Consider the following 22,996-nt stretch of genomic DNA (forward strand, 5'->3'; position numbering starts at 1 on the left):
GATCAAAAGATCCGGATCCGGACCGAGAGACATTCTTATATAAAAAAAAACGCCTCGACGGTCGAGCGCACCATGCTGCTCTGACTATGACTGAAGTCTGTGTTAACGGAGTGCGAGCCGCGCGACCAATCATGTGCTGAGGCAGACAAGTTTCATACCATCAGGTTAATCGTAGGGAGGGGCTGGGGTGCGCGTGCTGACGGTGTACAGGTGCAGAGCAGGAGGGAGGGAGGGAGAGGAGGAGAGAAAGAGAGGGAGTGCGGTGCGCGAGTAGTAGGCAAGATGAGTGATAGTCGGGTACGAAGGATGTGCTGGTCTGACCCCCCAGCCTGTGAATACATAATGTATTTACACAGAAGTTCCCAGACTACTGTTTTTATTTAAGAAAGTAGTCATCTTTAAACCTAAACCAGCCTTTTTAAATAAAAAAGGAAAAAAGCACACATAACAATAATTGTGTGAATGCTACCATGAAGTAGTATTAATGATATAAAAAATAAAAACATGCTAACAAACTTACATTTCTGTAAGCCTGGTCTGGTCCTGCACTCTCCACTGTGGTCCACACTACAGCAGAAGCAGAATGACATAGTACAGGTGGATCCATTTATTTAATTGTTGCATTTTCTCCACATACACTGCAGGTGCAGACACACATTCTATACTCACTTCAATTTCTCTAGTTTACATTTGGGATCCTCCAGTAGAGCAGAGAGCAGCTTCACTCCTGAGTCTCCTGGGTGATTGTAGCTCAGGTCCAGCTCTCTCAGGTGTGAGGGGTTTGACCTCAGAGCTGAAGCCAGGGAAGAACAGCCTTCTTCTGTGACTCTACAGCCTGACAGCCTGCAGAGGGACAGACAAAATAGTTCCAATAGATAAGATCACTTCACCAGTATTACATTTAAGTAAATGTGACAACTCCAATAAATATTTCAATAATTTCAGTGTAGAATAAAGAGTAAAACTGACCTCAGTGTCTCCAGTTTACAGTGTGAATCTCCCAGTCCAGCAGAGAGCAGCTTCACTCCTGAATCCTGCAGGTCATTGTCACTCAGGTCCAGCTCACTCAGCTGAGTGGAGTTTGATCTGAGAGCTGAAGCCAACACTTCACAGCATTTCTCTGTGAGTCTACAGCTGTTCAGGCTGGAAAAGGACGTATTAAGACATAAATACATACACCACACACAGGTATATCAAATAAAATATCAAAATAAACATTTTTACTTTTAAATACAATAAGTGAGGCAGCATATACTTCAAAAGGAACTAGACAATCTGCTCATGTTCCTCATGTTTCTTGTCATGAAGAATAATGTGACTACTTTCAATTCAAAGCACAGATACCATGAAAAGTCTAGTGGATCAGGATTGGATCAATGTGCACAGATGAGCAGATTTTGCTACAATACAGTTTCTCCTGTGAGTTTTCCATGACTTTGGCTATTTGCTGTACATTGTCATAAGTCATGCATTCCGAAATCCCGTTCTGCATTGTCCTAAATATTTCAATAATTACTGATTACAGTATGGAATAAAGATCGAGTAATACTGACATCAGTATCCCCAGTTTACAGTGTGGAATACCCAGTAATACTGACCTCAGTATCTCCAGTTTACAGTGTGAATCCCCCAGTCCAGCAGAGAGCAGCTTCACCCCTGAATCCTGCAGGTCATTGTCAGTCAGGTCCAGCTCTCTAAGCTGAGAGGAGTTTGATCTGAGAGCTGAAGCCAACACTTCACAGCATTTCTCTGTGAGTCTACAGCTGTTCAGGCTGGAAAAGGAAACATCTTAAGACATAAATACATACACCACACACAGGTATATCAAATAAAATATCAAAATAAACATTTTTACTTTTAAAATACAACAAATGATGAAGTATATACTTACTCAGATGAATAGATGTTGGTACAATACAGCTTCTCCTGTGAGTTTACAGTGTATTTTCTCTATTTGCGGTACATTTTCATAAGTCATACATTCCCAAATCCTGTTCTGTATTGTCTTACAGAGCCAGTTTGAATAAGGCTATGAGAGTGAACATGCTCTAAAATACATTCATTACCTGGGAAATTTAAATATATCAGATATTTTGTTGTTTCCCTGTCCTAGTCAGCAATACAAATAGTTTTTTCTTGAGACTCCCCAGCTGAGAGGAACCTGCATTTTAATGACCATACAAGGTGAGTTACCCTGAGACTCTGTAATATATGCATAAGATTTTTTTATAAAGCTCTGAGCAGCGCTGGGGGTCAGTGATCAGCACTACAGCCGACCCAGGGGTTCTAGGGTTTTGGGTTCAGTTCCTGCCAGGGATATGTGTGTGTGTGTGTGTGTGTGTGTGTGTGTGTGTGTGTGTGTGTGTGTGTGTGTGTGTGTGTGTGTGTGTGTGTGTGTGTGTGTGTGTGTGTGAGTTTATGTGAGATCTGAATGTCAAGAAAAGCTTAAGTTTTTTTAATTATTATTTCTTTATATGACTTTTGAATTGCTGACACCATGACTGAAATCCTTATTTTCTGAGTTTCTGTACCTGAGAACCTGTTGAATTTCCAAAATACTAATCAGACGATTATCAATCCTGTCAGATAGGGATGAAATAGTGATGCTTTATTCACCCCCCTGGTAAAATAGTGCTGTCGCCTCTCTGATCTTGCTCTCTCTGACACACACATACAGGTCAGAGTGCAAGGATGGTCAGCATCCAGCCCCCTGAAGCTGGGGGGTAAAGGCCTTGCTCAAAGGTCCAAAACCAGCATCACTCTGTCGGCCAGGTATTTAAACCAGTGACCTTCTGACCACAGGCATAGAGTCCGAACCCACTGGACCACACACCACACCAAGGATGTTAAAAGATATATATATATATATATATATATATATATCCTACAGTATATAAAATTAGAAAGAATTCCTAGGTGGTTGTTATAAATACACTCTAATTGTTTTGATAAAAGCAGAATCATGAATAACATCTGTACTTCTTTAGCAACAGATGGATGTAAGATCACTTACAGAGCTGTCCTAGATTTCTTGATCACAGGCAGCAGCCTCTGAAGACCTTCATCTGATCTGATGTATTTCTTCAGATCAAACACATTCAGCTCCTTATCTGACATCAGTAACACAAAGGCCAGAGCTGACCACTGTGTAGGTGAGAGGTCTGCTGCTGAAAGGCTTCCTGAACTCAGGTATCTTTGTACTTCCTTTATTAGAGAATTGTCACCCATTTCATTCAGACAGTGGAACAGGTTGATGGTCCTTTCTGCAGATAAATTCTCTTGTATTTTCTCCTTGATATATTGAGCTGTTTTCTTACTGTTATGTGAACTGGTTCTTGTCTGGCCCAGTAGCCTTTTTAACAGACTCTTACTGGAGTCTGTTGAGAGGCCAAGGAGGAAGCGGAGGTAGAGGTCCAAGTGTCCATTCTTGCTCCTTAATGCTTCATCCACTGCAGTCTTCAGCAGGTCAGCTGATGAGTTTGACAGAAACATGTATAAAGCAGCAAGATACTCCTGGATGCTCAGATGCACAAAGCAGTACACCTTCTCCTGGTACAACCCATACTCCTCTTTAAAGACTTCTGTGCACACTCCAGAGTAAACTGCAGCCTCTGTGACATCAATGCCATTCTCTGTCAGATCTTGTTCATAAAATATGAGATTGCCTTTCTCAAGGTTATGAAAAGCCAGTTTGCCAAGTTTTAAAAGGAATTTCTTCCCAGATTTAGTCCATTTATTAAGCTTGATTTTATGTTTTTTCATATACTTGTCATTTTTTAAACTCGTCTGAAAGATCAGGAAGTGTGTATACATTTCAGTCAGAGTCCTTGGAAATTCTCCACTGTCAGACTCACTAAAAAGACTCTCAAGAACAGTGGCTGAAATCCAGCAGAACACAGGTATGTGGCACATGATGAAGAGGCTCCTTGATGATTTCACATGTGTGATAATCCTGCTGGCCAGGCTCTGATCACTAAATCTCTTCCTGAAATATTCCTCCTTCTGGGCATCATTGAAACCTCGTATCTCTGTCACCTGGTGGACACACTCAGCAGGTATCTGATTGGTTGCTGCTGGCCGGGAGGTTATCCAGAGGAGAGCTGATGGAAGCAGATTCCCCTTAATGAGGTTAGTCAACAGCACATCCAGTGACGTTTTTTTTCTTACATCAAACCAACTCTCATTGTTCTGAAAATCTAGAGGAAGGCGACACTCATCCAGACCATCAAAGATCAACAAAACTTTGTACCTAAACAGTTCAGCGGATTTAAATGATTTCAGTTCTGGGAGAAAGTGGTGAAGCAGATCAATCAGACTGTATTCACCCTTAATCAAATTCAGGTCCCGGAAAGGAAGAGCAAATATGAAGTGAATGTCCTGGTTTGCTTCTCCTTCTGCCCAGTCAAGAATAACTTTCTGCACAGAGACTGTTTTCCCGATACCTGCCACCCCTTTAGTGAGTACAGTTCTGATAGGTGTCGCACGCCCACATAAGGGTTTAAATATATCATTGCACTTGACTGTAGTATCTTCTGTTCGCCTTTTCTTGGATGCTGTTTCAATCTGTCTCACTTCATGTTCATCATTGACTCCAGTCCCACCTTCAGTTATGTAGAGTTCTGTGTAAATCTCTTTGAGAAGTGTTGGCTGTCCTTCCTTAGCTTTCCCTTGAAATACACACTCAAACTTTTGCTTCAGGTTACATTTGATTCTACGCTGACATTGCAACAGAAGATACCCTGAAATGAAATGAGAAAAAAATGTTTTTTTAAACTCCATCTCTCCATTTTCTAAAGCTGCTTAATCCCAACTGGGGTCATGGGGAGACTGGAACCCATCCTGGAAACAGGCAGGAACCAACCCTGGGCAGCACAACACACCACAGGGCACATACACTCATATGCACACAACTAGAGGGCCAATTTAGACACACCAATCAACTTATCCTGCATGGTTGTGGACTGTGGGAGGAAACCTGAGCCCCCAGTGAAAACCCATGTGAACACGGGGAGAGCGTGCGAACTTCACACAGTAAGGACCTGTGACCAAACCCAGGAACTTCTCACTGTGAGGCAGCGGTGCTAACCACTAACAATCAAATTACATCAAATGATAAACTGAAATTTAATACACATTTTTTTATAAACTATTTCTCTGTGGCAAATCAAACACACACTGAATGAGGTACAGCTCTTACTCTTCTCCAGCATGTCAGCGAGATCATTCTGCTCCATGGTCCTCAGGATGTACAGTGTGATCTTCAGAGCTCCCTCTCTACCACAGGTCTTCTGCATCTGACCATCACTGTCCAGGTCATTGTCCTCCTCCAGCTGAGGCTCAGAGCATTCTGGGTCATACTGATCCAGGTACCTTTGGAATTTCATCAGCTCATCCTTCAGAAACATTTGAGCTTTTTTCTCCAGTAACTGAAATGAACAGTTACAGTTTAATTATTATCACTCCGGGCATCATATCATTTTATTATTTTATTTGTGAATTAGTTGTAAGTATCCACACTTTGACAGGATCAACTAATTATCTGTAGAAGATGTACGTCAATTTAGATAAAATTTTAGAAAATATACTTCAGTAATAAATGCACCTTGAAGATGGATGATAAGTCTCCTTTATCTGGGTGTGCATTAGACTTTTTCACCTGGTCCCTGTGAATAAAACAAAAAATATCCATCCATTAATCCATCCATCCATCCTCCAGCCACTTATCCCGGTTTGGGGGCAGGGTGGGGGTGTCTAATTCAGACAGCAGAAGGCCTAAGATAGGGTTTCACCCTGGGGTGGGTGGGGGGGGATTCTAGTCCATCACAGGGCACAGACACACAGAGGCTGTCATATGTCATGGGGAATTTAGAAAGTAGCCTAAACACGTGTTTTTGGACGGCAGGAGGAAACCCATGTGATAGAGGGAGAGCGAGCAGCTGCAGACAGACAGGGGGCTCAGCCTCCAACACTAGGGGGGTGAAGCCACAGCGCTGCCCTCTGTGCCGCCGCTAAAATAGGCATTTTATGGAAAGACAAAGGTCCTGCACTGACACTGACCACCACTGCTGCTGCTTGGGGGAATAATAACCTACATTTGTATTTAAATAGATGTAACTGGCATCCATTGTGACACCCCACACTGCTGACATCCCGCACTTTGATTAGCATGTTTTGGATGTTCCCTCGTGTTAATAGCTGATTAAAAAGGCTGGTTCTGAGCTGATTAAAAAGGCTGGTTCTGTCCTGGGGGTCAGACTGGAGAACCTGGCGGAGGCGTCTGAGAGGAGAATGCTGAAAAAGCTTCTCAGCATCATGGACAACCCCTCCCACCCCATGCACGCAGACATGATGGGTCATCAGAGCTCCCACAGCAAAAGACTAACTGCCTCCAAATGCAGAACCGAACGCCACAGGAAATCCTTCTTACCTGTGGCAATAAGACTGTATAACTCTTCCTCATTCTGTAGATGACCTTTTCAGAATCTGTCATTAAGACTCATTTGGATCGTGCAATATTACTCCTCTGTTTGTTTTCGATGGTTTTATCCATCATCACATGCTGCTTTTGCAATTATTCAAGGCACAAACACTTAGTCACTTTTCATTACACTTGCACTAATAATCTATTTTATTATGTTTGTTATAGCTTAGTTATAGTTTTTTCTTTTTTAACTTTTTACAGAGTATGAGTATTTATGTGTATTTATTTAGTTACAATACAGTATCACTCATAGTTATTTTGCACTATTATTTTCTTCAATTACCTTTATTCCTATTGTTGCACTGAGCGTGTAAAGGACAAAAGAATTTCCCTCGGGATAAATAAAGTTTTTTCTTATCTTATCTTATCTTAAATTCCCTCTCGTTTCTCTTTCGGCTCCAAAAAGGAGCTGGAATTGCCCACATAGGGGCCCCTACCCATGTCAGCCAGGCCCCCCAGAGAAGGTAATCTGCTCTGCAGCAACTACCTTTTAATTCAGCAATTTTATTTCCCATCCCCTGTTTAGTAAAAAACAATGAAATAAAAGAAAGAATGATTAAGTAGCCTGTGCATTCATAATGATCTTGTAACGCTGAATTCACGGAGATGAGGCAGACCCTGAAATGCAGGAGGCTGATCTATTTATTTTAAAGCTGGTTGCACCAAAAGCCCAAGGGATAAGGCAGGCGGATAGTCGGGTCGAAAGCCGGTGAGTCAGTCCTACGAAGACAGACGAGACATGGAGACGACAGGGCAGGAATCAGGATGGAGGCAGATCAGGACGACAGGGCAGGGAAAGCAGGCAGGGCAGGAAGGCAGAGACGACCGGGGAAGCAGGGCAGGCACGACGGCAGGACAGAGAGAGACAGGCAGGGCAGGAGGGCAAGACACGAGACAGAGAAATGCTTAGCAAATGTCATTGGGAATGGCAACAATACTTCGCAACTTCGAGAGCTTGTTATGAGGTTATGTAGCCTGGTCTGATTGTGATATTCGACTGCTCCTGTGCCGCCCCGCCCCTGGGGGCCTGACAGATCTGTTATAAGAAGCTGAGTATTAGTATCTCTCAGATTTTTATACGCATTTTGAGAATGAGGTACACACTAGCCTTGGTTTCGTGGGCAGCTATAACAGATGTAAAATGTAGAAAATATATCTTCTGACTCAGCAACTTATATCCATTAATGTGATTGTAATTTCACTGTTTGACACCCACTGCATTTGAAGTTTCAACAACTGGCAAGTGACACCTTCTCATATATATCAAGTTGGTTTTACTTGATTTTTTAATGTACTTTTATTTTAACATTAAGCAGCAAAACATCTCCCTCATATCTGTTCAGAGGTGACAGTTGACATAACAGCCACCTCTGGCCACATTGAATGTGTCTCCACAGCCACCAGTAGCTTGGCCCCTTTGACTGGTTCTGTAAAATCCAACTGGATACTTTGCCAGGGACATGCTGGCCAATCCCAGGGGTGCAGTGAGGGTTAGGGTTAAGGGATCTTCTCAGCAAACTGCAACGTGTCATACGGTTAGCCTCTGGAAAATTTTCAGAAATCGATCTGCTGGTCTATTCTCCCAGGGAAGAGTCCGATCAGTGATAAGAATTCTGAATTCTGGAGTCTCAGTCCTGAACTTTATATTGTGAATCCGGATGCTACGTGTTTATTAGCTGGCCAGTACAGGTCAGTAAAGGTCAGTCAGACAGTAGGGGAGGGGTATTGGTAAAGGTGGGGCTGCCTTTATTCAGGCTGCGGGGAACCTACACTGGGCACCCAGGAGCAGCATCCAGCGCTGCATGCAGTTTGCAGCCAGGGCTGCTGGCCCTGAATATGAACTGGAAATGGATGTCAGGGTCTGATGGTCCATCATTTGGGGGCATCTTCATCCGGGAGGGTAAGTGTGGAACTTTTTAAACCGGATACTGCCCAGGGTTTCTTTTTAAATTTCTAATTTCTTCGACATTTTCTGAAGCACAATATATTGGTTTCTCTTCTCCCGATGGTGTGGGACATCATGGCTGCCAGTTCACATGGGGAGTCATCGCAGGTGAGCTCGAGTGGCAAAGATGTGTCAAAATGTGCCAACACCCTCTTGCTCATTAGCACTATTTTTCCCACTTGGACACAGACTCCCACTCTTTCAACCACGACCATGATTTGCTCTCCATCAGTTGCTCATGCAGAGTCTTTAGCAGGACGGGCACCTCAGGAGACGGACAGGGCTTGGCACACACCTTGGGGGTTGGGTGGACCTCAGAGGAGATCTTTGGAGATGGATGAAGCTCGGATGCCTCGGAAGATGGGCATAGTACCTAAAAGGATAGGTGGAGTTCAGCTGGGATCAGGACAGGTTCTTCAGGGATCTCATCAGGAACTGGCGTAGCAGCAATGTCTTCTGGGCAGGGTGTAGAGGTGTCTCCTGCAGGGCAGGGCATTGGAGAACTTGCTTGCCTCCACCACTTTTTCTTCCTGTGCTCTGCTATGGTAGGAAGAGCTGCAGAGGGTTATCTGCCCCTAACAGAAACCTCTGTCGCAGGCCACAGGAAAACAGTGGACACGTCCTCAGACACTTCAGGAGATGGGCGACACTTGGACACCTCACAGTCAATTACTCCCTGTAGCTCTGCCAGCAGACGGCAGATCTCCACAGCTTATTGGGGGTCCGAGCCAGGGTTCAGTTTGCAGAGCATTGTGTTCACCAACTGAAAGAGATGCACAGTTTTTGGTCTTCGTCTGCCAGTGCACAGACAGGGCGGGGCCTGGTTAGGTTAATACCATTATTGAGGGCACCTGTAGGGAGGCTGGCGTTATAAAAGGGGTCCCATCTCTCTCTCAGGTGACACTTTTCTTCATTCACACCTTTTGACTTTCCTCCTTGCACTGGCATATTTTTTTTCTCTCTTCCCTTATTTCTTTATCTTTTTGTCACTCTCTCTCTCTCTCTACATATATATATTACATGTGTGTGGAGTTTGCAGGCTCTCCCCATGTCGTCGTGGGGATTCCTCCGGTTTCCACCCACAGTCCAAAGACATGGTGAGGCTAATTGCAGGAGTGCATGTGTGAGTGAATGGTGTGTGAGTGTGCCCTGCGATGGGCTGGCCCCCCATCCTGGGTTGTTCCCTGCTTCGTGCCCGTTGCTTCCGGGATAGGCTCTGGACCCCCCCCGACACCCAGTAGGATAAGCGGTTTGGAAAATGGATGGATGTTTATTGGTTTGTTTATGCTCTACTTCACTATTTGTGACCATTTCTGATAGGATGGATGATCTGTTGGTTATCTCTAGTATAAAAGAACTGGCTGATTGGGAAAGAAAAAGGAGGAGAATGAAGATGCTGAGGTCTTTTTATTAATCTACACGTATTAACATGTTCCACACTGAGCCAGCCCTGGCTAGGAGCCCTTTCTGCTTTTATATTATGGTCTGACTCAATTGTCAGGTGCACTATGCTGTAGGAAGTGACACGAGTTCTTATCAGGTAGCATCTGGCATGGCGACGTGCTTCTGAATATGAAAACATCTACACTGTAGTAATTAATTATCTCTGCCAGCTTAGGACAGCCTAAAGGGTAAGAATATAAACTTATTTATATTACGTCAACAATCCCACTCTGGAGAAGCCTAAAGAGGATCTGGTCAGCATGCTCAGCTTCTTCGATGAGTGTTTCCAGAGGATCATCATGGGGAAACCCAAGGCTCTGAACCTCACCTCTACGCCGACGACTAGCAAAACTACTCTGTCTACTAAGAGGAGCCGGCCTGAGGATTCGCCCCAAGTTGCCTATTCACCTGGCCAAGAATTTGCAAACGTTCTGGACTCTATAAACAAAAAAATATGTAGCTTTAAGGAATGTATGTCCTTGTTGGAAATCCTCCTCAGAGAGTTCCAAGAATTATGGGGGTCTTTAGAGTTCAGCCAACAATAAGTCGAAACACTCCCTTTCAATTGCACAGCTAATGTATTGTCTATAACATACAATACATACAATATCTTTGGCTCTCAGCGGAGGCGGTCGCAACTTCTCTCCCTCTCCCTCTCTTATCTTCCCTGCTTCGCTCCTCTCGTCTCGTCTAGTCTACTGTCATATACTTGAGAGACTCTCTCAGCCCTGCTCTCCAAACTACGAAAAATTATGGATTTGATCAGCTGGTCTCTCAACGCAATTGACACCATCTTCTCGACGAGAAGCCTTGGTTCGGGGGAACCTTACTGTCCTGCAGGAACGTATGCCGCTGGTTACACGATGGACGGATGGGAGCGGTGGAGGGTCGTGTGCCTGGCAGCTCTTTCTGTGGAGGACATTGAAGACATCTACCTATTCGGAACCATGATTACAGGTATTATGCTGATTGGATTAGGCATTGCCCTGGTTTATCAAAGATTGAAGAAGACGGTGACAGCCGCTCAAAGCCCCACTAGGCTGGCCGGAATGATTGATGGAGTGGGCAGAGCTGTTAGCACTCAGACTGGGACAATTGATCGCAAGCTGGATAACATCACCGTGACTATGGATCGCAGATTGGATAACATCGTGGAGAAGCTCACAGCTTTGCAGAAATTATTGGATGGCGGAGACCAGCGTGGACATTAGAGGAGCTGGAAATTACGGCTTCTCGCACGGAAACCCAAAAAACCCTATTCTATCAAGTTTTTGGCTCCCCCCAATCAGCACCGGCCTCGGCCAAGGCCGCTGCTGAACTAACAACTCCCCCAGAAGAACAAGGCAGTGAGACTCTCTTGCATTCCTCTCCCCAAATCCCAAGGACTTACCGCACCCTCCCCCCATCCAACGCCTTCGCCGCTTTATACCCCCAGCGTGAGCAGGCGGTCTGGTGACCAGCGCCTCCATGGCTGCAGGACCGGATGGCTGTCTGTCTATGCTGGACTACCTCCACCACCCCTTTTCCCTCACCCGTTGCAAGTTGTGTCATTTTTATGTCATAAGGTGTAATGACCATGTGCTTATGTTGCTGAGGTGTTTTTTTCGGTTCTCACAATGTCCTCCCCACTGGAGTACAGCCTGGGGGCTGTTTTTTTTTATTCTCCTCCTCTCTCCTCATGTTATCCTGTTTCTCTTCTTCTCTCTTCCCATGTCTCCCGACCGGTCTACCCCCTACTGTGATGTTTGTGTATATGTATGGTCGGTTTTTCCGAATGGCGCCACGGTAGGCAGCCAGTTACCGCAGCTCCCAGCTTGTTTTGCTACCTGTCTGGGGCTGTGTTAACACGCAATTTGCCCACTGTGGGGTCAATAAAGTACTATCATCATCATCATCATCATCATAACTGATCATTTTTTTCTTTCATTTAATATTAATCTTACTCTTCCTATAACTAAGCTTTCGCCAATCATCTCCATTCATCCATCCATTTTCCAAACCGCTTATCCTACTGGGTCGCGGGGGGGTCCGGAGCCTATCCCGGAAGCAATGGGCACGAGGCAGGGAGCAACCCAGGATGGGGGGCCAGCCCATCGCAGGGCACACTCACACACCATTCACTCACACATGCACACCTATGGGCAATTTAGCAACTCCAATTAGCCTCAGCATGTTTTTGGACTGTGGGGGGAAACCGGAGTACCTGGAGGAAACCCCACGACGACATGGGGAGAACATGCAAACTCCACACACATGTAACCTAGGCGGAGACTCGAACCCGGGTCCCAGAGATGTGAGGCAACAGTGCTAACCACTGCACCACCATGCCACCCCCGATGTATTTATGTTATGTTTTATTAAAAAATGTAGTTCTCACGGGGTGACGTGTGTTGGCCTGATGGCGAAATGGTGGATTCGTTAGCCAAATGAGCCACGTCCAAGCAACAAACACCCGTTTTTTAAAGTACCGACCTGTGCCTGTGTTGTCATGAAGAGAGCTGCAGCGACTATATCTCTAGATGATTTGTTCATGATTTGTGCTACAGTAGGAACTGAGGTGAGTTTACCCTCAAGAAAAGTGTCATCGTGAAATCTTACCTTGCAATATAAAATATCTATATTATTCCAGGATCTTATTTCTGTGCGGCAAGAAATTGAAGAAGAGGGTACAGACAGGGTGGAGTGGGTGGGGAAGAGTGGCAGGAGTGATGTGTGACAGAAGGGTGTCTACAGGGAGGTGTCTCGCTTTATTTAAATGCACATTTACCTTTGATCTGAGGGAAATGTTCCCTCTCTGAATCCCATTGGTTCCCCCATTGACTCGTCACTCTTCATGGAAACACAGCTGGGTACAGGTGAGCCTGCTCTCTCCATCAGGACACTGTGGACAGTCAGAGGAAAATCCTCATTATTTAAACATAGTCCATATAATTCACATAAATCTTCAGTTATTTAGACTTCTGCTCTGCGTTCATGTACGTATGTACATATATGTCATATAAGTCATGATGCAAAAAAATATGACCTAAAAATAAGATTCCCATATGAAAAGTTTAGTGTCATTGTTACAGTCTCATTTGCTAGACTTGGCTGTCGTTGCTTTGTATTCCTGTTTATTGATTTATTTGTTTATTGGTTAGTTTATGCTCCACCTCATTATTTGTGACTATTTCTGATAGGATGGATGATCTGTTTGTTCCCTCTAGTATAAAAGAACTGGCTGATTGGGGAAGAAAAAGGAGGAGAATGAAGATGCTGAGGCCTTTTTATTAATCTACACGTATTAACATGTTCCACACTGAGCCCTGGCTAGGAGCCCTTTCTGCTTTGGTATTATGGTCTGACTATAGACCCAGAGAGACATGCATGCTAGTGGGCTGTAACAGTCGTTTTACCATAAATCACAATGTTCTTCACAACACGACCCTGACAGTGTTCCTGTCTTATTCGAGTATCTTCAAACAGGACGGTTTGGAGACAAAGTAAGAGAGGTGAGATTAAGATGGTTTGGGCCTGTGCAGAGGAGGGAGGCCAGGCAAGGGGAGAAGAGGAAGAGCAACGAGAAAGTATGTGGATGAGGGGAGGGAGGACATGCGGGTGGTTGGAGAGATAGATGAAGATGCAGAGGACAGAGGGAGAAGGAGACAGATGATCCACTGTGGTGACGCCTAATGGGAACTGTGGAGAGCAATATCTATAGGGGAACAAGGACACGTAGGGAGGCTCTGTGTGCACCAAAGTTAGTCTATTGACGCAAGCTGTGGTGGCAGCTGCTAGGATAACGTACCGAATAACATGGTGTACCAGATAAGGCGAAATTGCCAGAAAGTGGAAAAGTATGGACAGGGGCGGAGGCTGCTTGTAGAAGGGTATAAGACACACATGAATAGTAAGGAAGTCGAACTCTGTTGGGATACGGTGTATCACAGACTTCCCAGATATGTTGGAATAAATGGAATAAAAGGTTATTGGACAACTCATCCACGTCTCCGGGTGATCTCTTCTCATCTGGGGACCCGGTGGAGTCGGCGTACTCCAACAGAACAGATGGAAGCCGAAGAAGAAGAAGCCTGGTCCATTAAACATGTTGAAACTGAAGCCTCAATCTGAGCAAATCTAATGAGTCCATAAGAATGCATTTATGTTTTATCAAAGCAGAAACGTCCATGCCAGAAGAGGACAATCTATTGTCCAGTCCTCCTTAATCGATATACCGCAGTGTGCAAGTGAGCCTGCTTTTCTCCAGCTTTATGCTGAGGATTGATATTTACAACATACTTTTCAATTAATTAACTTCCCATTCCAGCTCGCAGAAAGTCCGTTTTTACAGTAATCTGCATCCCTTTACCTCAGGTGTAATTTATATAGAATACAGTCAGAACTTCTGTTTAAATTCTCAAAGACAATGGGATTTGAAAAAGTAAAACAATGATATATTATTATAAAGCTTTTCCTCATAGCTTGTGTGAGCCTGCACGCCTTTTGACTGAGAATCTTAATGTTATAAACAGTGTTAGTTTAAATGCACATTTACCAATGAGCTGATGGAAAAAGTCCCTCACTGAGGGTGACTGGTTCCATCATTGACTTTTCACTCTTCATGGAAACACAGCTGGGTCCACGTGAGTTTGCTCTCTTCAACAGGACACTGTGGACAGTGACAGGAAAGACCCTCAATATATAAATATAATTCATATGAGGACAGCATCACATTAAACCTTCAGCTGTCTAGCCTCCTGCTCTGCCTTCCTGTACTTTGATATGCTGTGAAGCTCTTGATGCAAACATAATTGTATACAGTTAGCTTTAATGTGAAATAAATTGTCTCATCTGAAATTAAGATTCCAATATGAAACGTTTAGTATCAGTCTTGCAACCTCTGTTGCTAGACTTGCCTGTTGTTGCCTTTTTCCTGTTTATCGATGTATTTGTTTATATATTAATTTATTTGTTTGCACTTTACTTCATTATTTGTGACCATTTCTGATAGGATGGATGATCTGTTTGCTCCCTCTAGTGTAAAAGAACTGGCTGATTGGGGAAGAAAAAGGAGGAGAAAGAAGATGCTGAGGTCTTTTTATTAATCTACATGTAGTAACATGTTCCACACTGAGCCAGCCCTGGCTAGGATCCCTTTCTGCTTTGGTATTATGGCCTGACCATAGACCCAAAGACACATGCATGCTAGTGGCTGTAACAGTCGTTTCACCATAAATCACAATGTTCTTCACAACACGACCCTGACAGTGTTCCTGTCTTATTCCTGTTCCTTTTACTCCTGTGATAACTGTAATTTTTCATAACTATTACTGATTAGAATTTAAAAAACTTATTGCCACGTTTTTGAGAATATATATTTTTTGAAAATACTGCCACCTCAGCTAGTGGCATAGATGCTGTCTCAACAATGACAATTTATTCCCTTGGGGGGGGGGGATAAAATTACCCCACAATATATTTTGGCGAGTTCCCAAAACTCCAAAATAAATCTATCCATCCATCCATCCATCCATTTTCCAAACCGCTTATCCTATTGGGTCGCGGGGGGTCCGGAGCCTATCCCGGAATCAATGGGCACGAGGCAGGGAACAACCCAGGATGGGGGGGCAGCCCATCGCAGGGCACACTCACACACCATTCACTCACACATGCACACCTACGGGCAATTCAGCAACTCCAATTAGCCTCAGCATGTTTTTGGACTGTGGGGGGAAACCGGAGGAAACCCCACGACGACACGGGGAGAACATGCAAACTCCGCACACATGTGACCCAGGCGGAGACTCGAACCCGGGTCCCAGAGGTGTGAGGCGACAGTGCTAACCACTGCACCACCATGCCACCCCCCCAAAATAAATCAAGAAAGTTAAATAGGTTAAAACTGATTACGCTCTTTCTTGAAAATGCTGGGAAGATGTTTTAATGTCTGTTCGTAAAGCGCACAGGTTCTGTCTTACCTTACAATTCCCCTTGATTTACACTCCACAGGGGGGGTCATTTCAGAAGCAGCTCCCTCCATTTTTGTACCGATCCACACCAGATAACTGCTGCTGGGGCCTCTGTGAACATGAAGGGTATCTGTGTATCTTTAACTTATTTATTTACAATGATTGGCCACTGTTTAGGGGACCCCCCCGGGACTGGTTTGAGTAACAGTGTATGATGCTGCGTTCAGTGAACTGCGTAATTAAGCTTTTTTCTCTCTCTTTTTCATGGATGGTACAGGGAGCAGACGTATTGCATGTCGCTCTGTAAATTCTGTTAAACTTTATACATATTCATGAAGGAAGGTAGCACCAGTGTTTACAGGGACTTTAAAGGCACCAGCTTCATTTCATGACAAGCAGCCAATGAGGTATTTGCTTTATTTCATTTCGTAGTTTTCATTTATCTTAATGTTACAGTATGTACCGTGTTTATCATCGATGTATTTATGTTATATTTTATTAAAAAATGTAGTTCTCACGGGGTGAAGTGTGCTGGCGTACCGTGTGCTGACCTGATGGCGAAACGGTGGATTCGTCAGCCGAATGAGCCACGTCCAAGTAATAAACGCCCGTTTTAAAAGGACAGACCTGTGCCTGTGTTGTCATGAAGAGAGCTACAGCGACTATATTTCTAGATGATTTGTTCATTATTTGTGCTACAGTAGGAACTGAGGTGAGTTTACCCTCAAGTAAAGTGTCATTGTAACATCTTACCTTGCAATATAAAATACCTTTATATTATTCCAGGATCTTATTCCTGTGCAGCAAGAAATTGAAGAAGAGGGTACAGACAGGGTGGAGTAGGTGTGCAAGAGTGGCAGGAGTGATGTGTGACAGAAGGGTGTCTGCAGGGGGGTGTCTCATCTTTATTTAAATGCACATTTACCTTTGATCTGATGGAAAAGGTCCCTCACTGAAGTCGATTGGTTCCTGCATTGACCTGTCACTCTTCATGGAAACACAGCTGGCTACAGGTGAGCCTGCTCTCTCCATCAGGACACTGTGGACAGTGAGAGGAAAATCCTAATTTTTTAAACATAGTCCATATAATGTGGACAGGGTCAGGTTAAATCTTTAGCTGTTTAGCCTCCTGCTCTGCCTTCCTGTACTTTGATATCCCATGAAGCCCCCGATGCAAACAGGCTTGTTTACAGTTAGCTTTAATATAAAATAGTCTCACCTAAAAATAAGATTCCCATATGAAAGATTTAGTGTCATTGTTACAATCTCTGTTCCTAGACTTGACTGTTCTTGCTTTTTCTTGTTTATCGATTAATTTGATTGTATATTAATTTGTTAGTTTGTAGTCTACTCCTCCACTCTTTCTGATCATTTTTGATAGGAGAGAGATGATCGGTTGTTTGCTTCTGTTATGAAAGAGCTGGTTGATTGTGGCAGAAAAAAGAGAAAGAAGAAGATGCTGAGGTATTTTTCATAAATGCACATTTACCTTTGATCTGATGGAAAAGGTCCCTCTCTGAAGAAGATTTGTGCCTCCATTGACTCGTCACTCTTCATGGAAACACAGCTGGGTACAGGTGAGCCTGCTCTCTGCATCAGGACACTGTGGACAGTCAGAGGAAAAATCCTCATTATATGAATAAAATCTATAGAAATATAATCCACGTTAAATTTTTATCTGTTTAGCCTTCTGTTCTGTCTTCATGTACTTTCATATCCCATGAAGCTGTTGATGCAAACAGGCTTGTTTACAGTGAGTTTTAATGTGAAATAAACTGTCTCACTCAAAGTTAAGATTCCAGTATTAAAGGTTTAATATCACTGTTACAATCTCAGTTGCTAGACTTGGCTGTCGTTGCTTTTCATTTCTGTTTATTGATTTTTTTGTTTATATGTTTATTGGTTAGTTTATGCTCCACTTCATCATTTGTGACCATTTCTGATAGGATGGATGATTTGTTTATTCCCTCTAGTATAAAATAACTGGCTGATTGGGGAAGAAAAAGGAGGAGAAAGAAGATGCCGAGGTCTTTTTATTAATCTACATGTAGTAACATGTTCCACACTGAGCCAGCCCTGGCTAGGATCCCTTTCTGCTTTGGTATTATGGCCTGACTATAGACCCAAAGACACATGCATGCTAGTGGCTGTAACAGTCGTTTTACCATAAATCACAATGTTCTTCACAACACGACCCTGACAGTGTTCCTGTCTTATTTGGGTGTTACTGCTACGATCACTGCTATTTATAATTGATTAGACTTAAAAAAATACTCAATGCCACATTTTTGAGAATATGGATTTTTGTAAAATATTGTCATTTCAGCTGGGAAATGCAAACCTAGTTGCTGTCGGAACGACAACAATGTTTTAATTTATTAAGTTACAACTGATTGCTCTCTCTGTCAAAAATGCTGGGAAGATTTTGTTCATGTTGGTTTGAAAAGCAGTTCAATCAGACACAGCTTCTGTCTCACCTCCCAGTTGTCTTTGTTTTACACTCCACAGGGGGGGTCATTTCAGTAGCAGCTCCCTCCATTTCTGTGCCGATCCAGACCAGATGACTGATGCTGGGGCTCCTGTGAAAATGAAATTGCTGCACTGAAATTGCACCAGACCGTGAGCCCAAAACCGAGGTTTGTGCCGATTCATGAGGCTTGTTAAATATACACTGGAAATACACTTAATGTAAATCCTGTCATTAGGCTAATGTAACCTGCATGGCCACATTACTGTTTTCCACTGTCTTTCCTACAGTTACGGTGTGGAAAAGCCAAGACCCAAAGAAGGTTACCACACGGACTGCTGCGTACCCAGAGTGCAGCACGGGGGAGGACCAGTGATGGACTGGACTGCAACATCATGGCATTCCTGAAGCCCATGACTTGTTCTAGATGTGTGTGTCACTGCCAAGGACAAGTAAACCATTCTGGAGGACCATGTTCACCCACGGTTCAATCATTGTAAATAAGTGTCACTTTGCTCTACAAACCTGGCAACACCTTTACCGAGCCGACCCTCGTGCAGTGGAAAATGAAAGGGAGCTGGAACCGCACAGTAATTATTATCTCTATGTGGAACGGGTCGGGTATGGCGTGGTTCCTGTATGCAAGTGGAAATGCACCTTTAGATCCTGCACAGTTTTGGCCAGCTGTAGTTTTGGGGCCCTTCAGTTACCTAGGGGGGCCTCGAGCGCTGATCCCCATGGCGACCATCAGCACCCGTTTTTGGACGAAATCTTCCAGTAACTTTGCAGTGCTTGTTGTTTGCATCTTAGCACACTGGTTAATGGAAACTGTGGGTTTTGGGGTCTCAGGGCCCAGTTAATTACCATGAGACTCCGAAGCTCTGTTCCCTGTTTGTGAAGGCAGTCAGCAATCATTTTCAGATAAAATCCTCTGGTACTCTGGACAGTCCAGGGGGAAGAAGTGGCATAACGTGCATGGCGGGTGGGGGGGGAAGGTATGTGCCCTGGGGCCTGTGATTTAATCTGCCAATGTACTGGTTAAATTACCATTACTGCTGGCTGATATTAAAGCTTTATCAGTATTCAAAGTTAGCAGCACCAGAGCTAAAGAAACAACTACTAAAATAATGGAGATGATTGCATTAGGTGATCAGCAATTTTCCATAGTGGAGGATGAAGGACTTTGTCAGTCCAATCACCAATTAGAAGAGGGACCAACCCATGACATGTTTATAATTCAGTAGTAAATCTGGCCTGTAGGTCGACCTTCCCTGTTCCACACAATAATAAGTGATGCAACATCATTCCAATAATCTGCACCGACAAACTCGGCAAGTTTCTCAGGCAGCCGATGCCCTGGGCTTCCTGTAATGAACATTCACCATGACATCAAAACTGACAGCAAGGAAGAGCTACAAGAGTGTCATACAACCAAGAGATTCAACTACAAGTAGGTAGCCAATGGGGATATGCGGGATGGGGGAGTGTCCTGCCATTTAGCCTGAATGACTGAATTGAAAGTGCCTCCCTTTTGAGGTCCTGACTGATCCTTTCCAGTCACCAAATGAAAAATCACCAGCACATTGAATTTTGTTGATTGTATTATAGAAGTAAAGTTCACATTTGATACTTTAACATCAAAGTCATTATTTCTTTTCAGATCCAGTCTGAGTGTATTTTTCATGCTGCTTCTATTAATTTATATACAGCTATAAAAATAAAGGTGTGAGACCTGGAATTTCTACTGGATTTTATGTCTTTATCTTTTACTCTCACACATAAGCCCACACATTATCAAAATCTGCCTTACAATAAATTTTATTTTTAAATCAGACAAAGCTGCTGAACAAATCTCTGTTGTTTTAACTGTCTTGCTTGGGGAAAAAACACAAAATAATGTTTTTTGTTTTTGTGGTTTTTATAGGCCGACTTGAATCATTTTCGTCCAAAATACACCGGGGGCTGCGTGAGCTACAAGTTAAAGTTTACCTATATAATTATCCTACATAGCTGATAGGTTCAGGAAAAGATATATTTATAATCAGAAGTCAAAACATGGGTTTGACTGCCCTACCTGCCGAGAATTTTGTCTATCAGACATCAGCTGCCGATCACACCTGTACCAGGTAACAATCTAGCTTCCCCATAGTACCTGCAACCTTAAATCACCGGCGCAGCCACTGTATATAAGTGTGTTATACGCGCTTATTTTATTAATAATTGTATCTGTTAAATATAATCTTACCTTGCAATACAAAGTGTCTTTGTATTATTCCAGCATCGTATCCGTGTTTCTTGACAAAATGGAGACTTCAGCTTTAAAATACTTTCACTTTTATTTACACACAGCAGGAAATAGTTACATACCTTCATACCAATCGCAGGAGCGGTCTAAGCAGAAATGGACTCGGACTCAGTGGCCCGGCGTGTTATTTTTGGGGATATTATCCATGTCACTTAATAACAAGTAACAATAAGAGTAATGGGACAAGCTCCCCCCGCCAACTAATTCTCTCATAACGCACTTTATTCATTATATTTGTACATATAAAACGCGGCACCTGCTTGCACACTGCCTGAGAGTGTGGCCCAATGGCAGGAGTTAATGAACACTGTTTTTAACACAGTGCCTTTTGGTTTAATTATGAATACACAAGGAGAATCTATGGTCTTATGCAGTATTTGCCTTATCAACAATGGATAGTAAACCAATTAATACATAGTAATTTTTCTTAGCTGTAACAGAAAGACGTAAAGATATTTATTTTGGGTGACAGAATAAAGAATCCTGCAAAATGTGCTTCAGCTGAATGAAATGTTTGGCATTATAGACTTGAAATGGTCACAGCTGAATTGATGGTAATGAACTAATATGTATTAAATGTTTTTCTGAATTTCAATGAAGTATCTGACCTCAGAGGTCCGGTGCCAGATCAGTGACTCAGAGCTCTTTGACAGGACAACTTGCATCAGGAAGGATGTAGAGGAGAAGTTACCAGAGTGCATGAACCCCAGCTGACCACTGGGTGGATATATTCACCACTATCAGTCAGAAGCATGTCTTTTCTCATACAGTTTACAGTGAGCTTTCCAGGCACCAGTGCATCTGTGGGGAGGATCTTCTCCATAATGAACAGTACTTGGATGGATGAGCAAAACCATATGAAGCTACAGACTCTTGCTCGCCACAAGTCAGAACCTGGACCACACTTTTATGGACTTGTATAAGGAGATCCTACAAAAGAAAATGCTTTTGAGGAGCATCCATTCTTCAGTGAATTTCATATGAACCTTACAGTATGATACGACTCCATGCAGATGTGGCGAGTGGTGGTGAGAGTAATACTGCCAAATAGTACCAAACAATGGTACCAATAGCCACACGTTAGTCCGACTACGCCACCCCAGGTATTACACCCAGAGAAAGTTCAATCGCCCTAACCCCGCGCAAAGGCACACTGGTCCGTTCACCATAAACAGCGGAGAGACGTTGTTCCAAACACACACCTTTATTACACAATAAAACCATAAAAAGATTAATACATCAACCCGAACGCCCAAAGCTTGAAATACCGCCGTGTACCAGCAGCCACTTCTTGCCGATCTAAGGCTGGGCGCCGGAACCTAAAACAGCGAGAATCATCCAGCACGAGCGGGGAAGGAACAACAATATAACCACAAACAAAATCACGCAAAACCCAAAGAAAACACTGCAGTCTAAAACAAAAATACAAAACCATTCCATTGATACACAATAAAAAATCCCATTCAAAACAGACCAAATATACCAAACAAAACCAACATAATACAATTAAAACAGAACACAAACCCTTAGAAAGCGGGGGACCAGTCAAACCCTCCAACACCCGCTCGCACGCATGTGGACGCACACACCCCCAGCTATGGACCCGCTGACGACTCAGCCTGCTATAGACTGGACAGAGTAGAAGACAAACCGAAAGCGCGAAACGGTGCAAACGTCACTAGCCAGCAGAAATAAAGCAAAGTAAAGCTGAGCCGCCGCTAGGCAGAGCAGCAGCACAGCACAGTCGCCGCTAGGCAGAGCAGCAGTGGTTCCACGCGAGATGAAGCAACTGTCAACCACACGCCACAACGCACGGGACCCGGGCTGAACACACCAAGGTAAGATGTCCGCGGACGAACAGGAGATCCAGCAATTAAAGTGACCGCCGAAAAGGAGCTTAGAACGTTGGTGCCAGGGTAACCCTTATAGTCTGAGCGCCCTCTCCGATTTGCTACCCCCCTCCAGAACTTAATTAGGTACACACCTCGTTTCCTTCTCCTGCTACACATATAACAGTAAATTAACATTTAATATTGATCTTAGGAAACAAAGAAAATGCACTGGATTTGTCCAGAAAGCAACAATGAATATTTGTACACTGTTGATTAGCCTGAGTTTGTCCATAGTCAGTATTCATACAATGTACATACATTTCTTTCTTAAGTTTCTTAAAACAGCAACAATGCATATTAATGCACTACTAATTGCACTGAGATGTTTAAAGGAACTTTACAAATGATCATAAATCACAGTTCAATTTAAAAAAATGTATAGTGATTTGATGTAGAATATGTGTTTATTTGTGTGATTATTCCCCTGATCCCTTTCTGATGATGATGATGATGAGGAGGAGGAGGATGAGACAAAGTGGTCATTAACTGACTGAGGAAGGGCGCTATGCGTGTGC

The 22,996-nt window shown here is 43.5% G+C and overlaps 1 protein-coding gene and 1 long non-coding RNA gene across 2 annotated transcripts in view; one reads left to right on the forward strand and one right to left on the reverse strand.

The window, feature by feature from the left end:
* Window positions 1-22,996, reverse strand: part of LOC125739963 (uncharacterized) — a 305,354-nt gene that overhangs the window by 192,803 nt on the left and 89,555 nt on the right. Inside the window, exons 7-10 of the mRNA XM_049010567.1 lie at window positions 17,307-17,420; window positions 16,743-16,856; window positions 15,827-15,928; window positions 14,404-14,517 (exon numbers count right to left, since the gene is read on the reverse strand). Coding sequence (XP_048866524.1) covers window positions 14,404-14,517; window positions 15,827-15,928; window positions 16,743-16,856; window positions 17,307-17,420 — 444 coding nt within the window. The remainder of the gene's footprint in view (window positions 1-14,403; window positions 14,518-15,826; window positions 15,929-16,742; window positions 16,857-17,306; window positions 17,421-22,996) is intronic.
* The window catches only part of LOC125739972 (uncharacterized), a 188,638-nt gene that overhangs the window by 155,199 nt on the left and 10,443 nt on the right, over window positions 1-22,996 (forward strand). The window lies entirely within an intron of this gene.

The sequence above is a fragment of the Brienomyrus brachyistius genome, chromosome 4, assembly GCF_023856365.1.
Source record: "Brienomyrus brachyistius isolate T26 chromosome 4, BBRACH_0.4, whole genome shotgun sequence".
NCBI lineage: Eukaryota > Metazoa > Chordata > Actinopteri > Osteoglossiformes > Mormyridae > Brienomyrus > Brienomyrus brachyistius.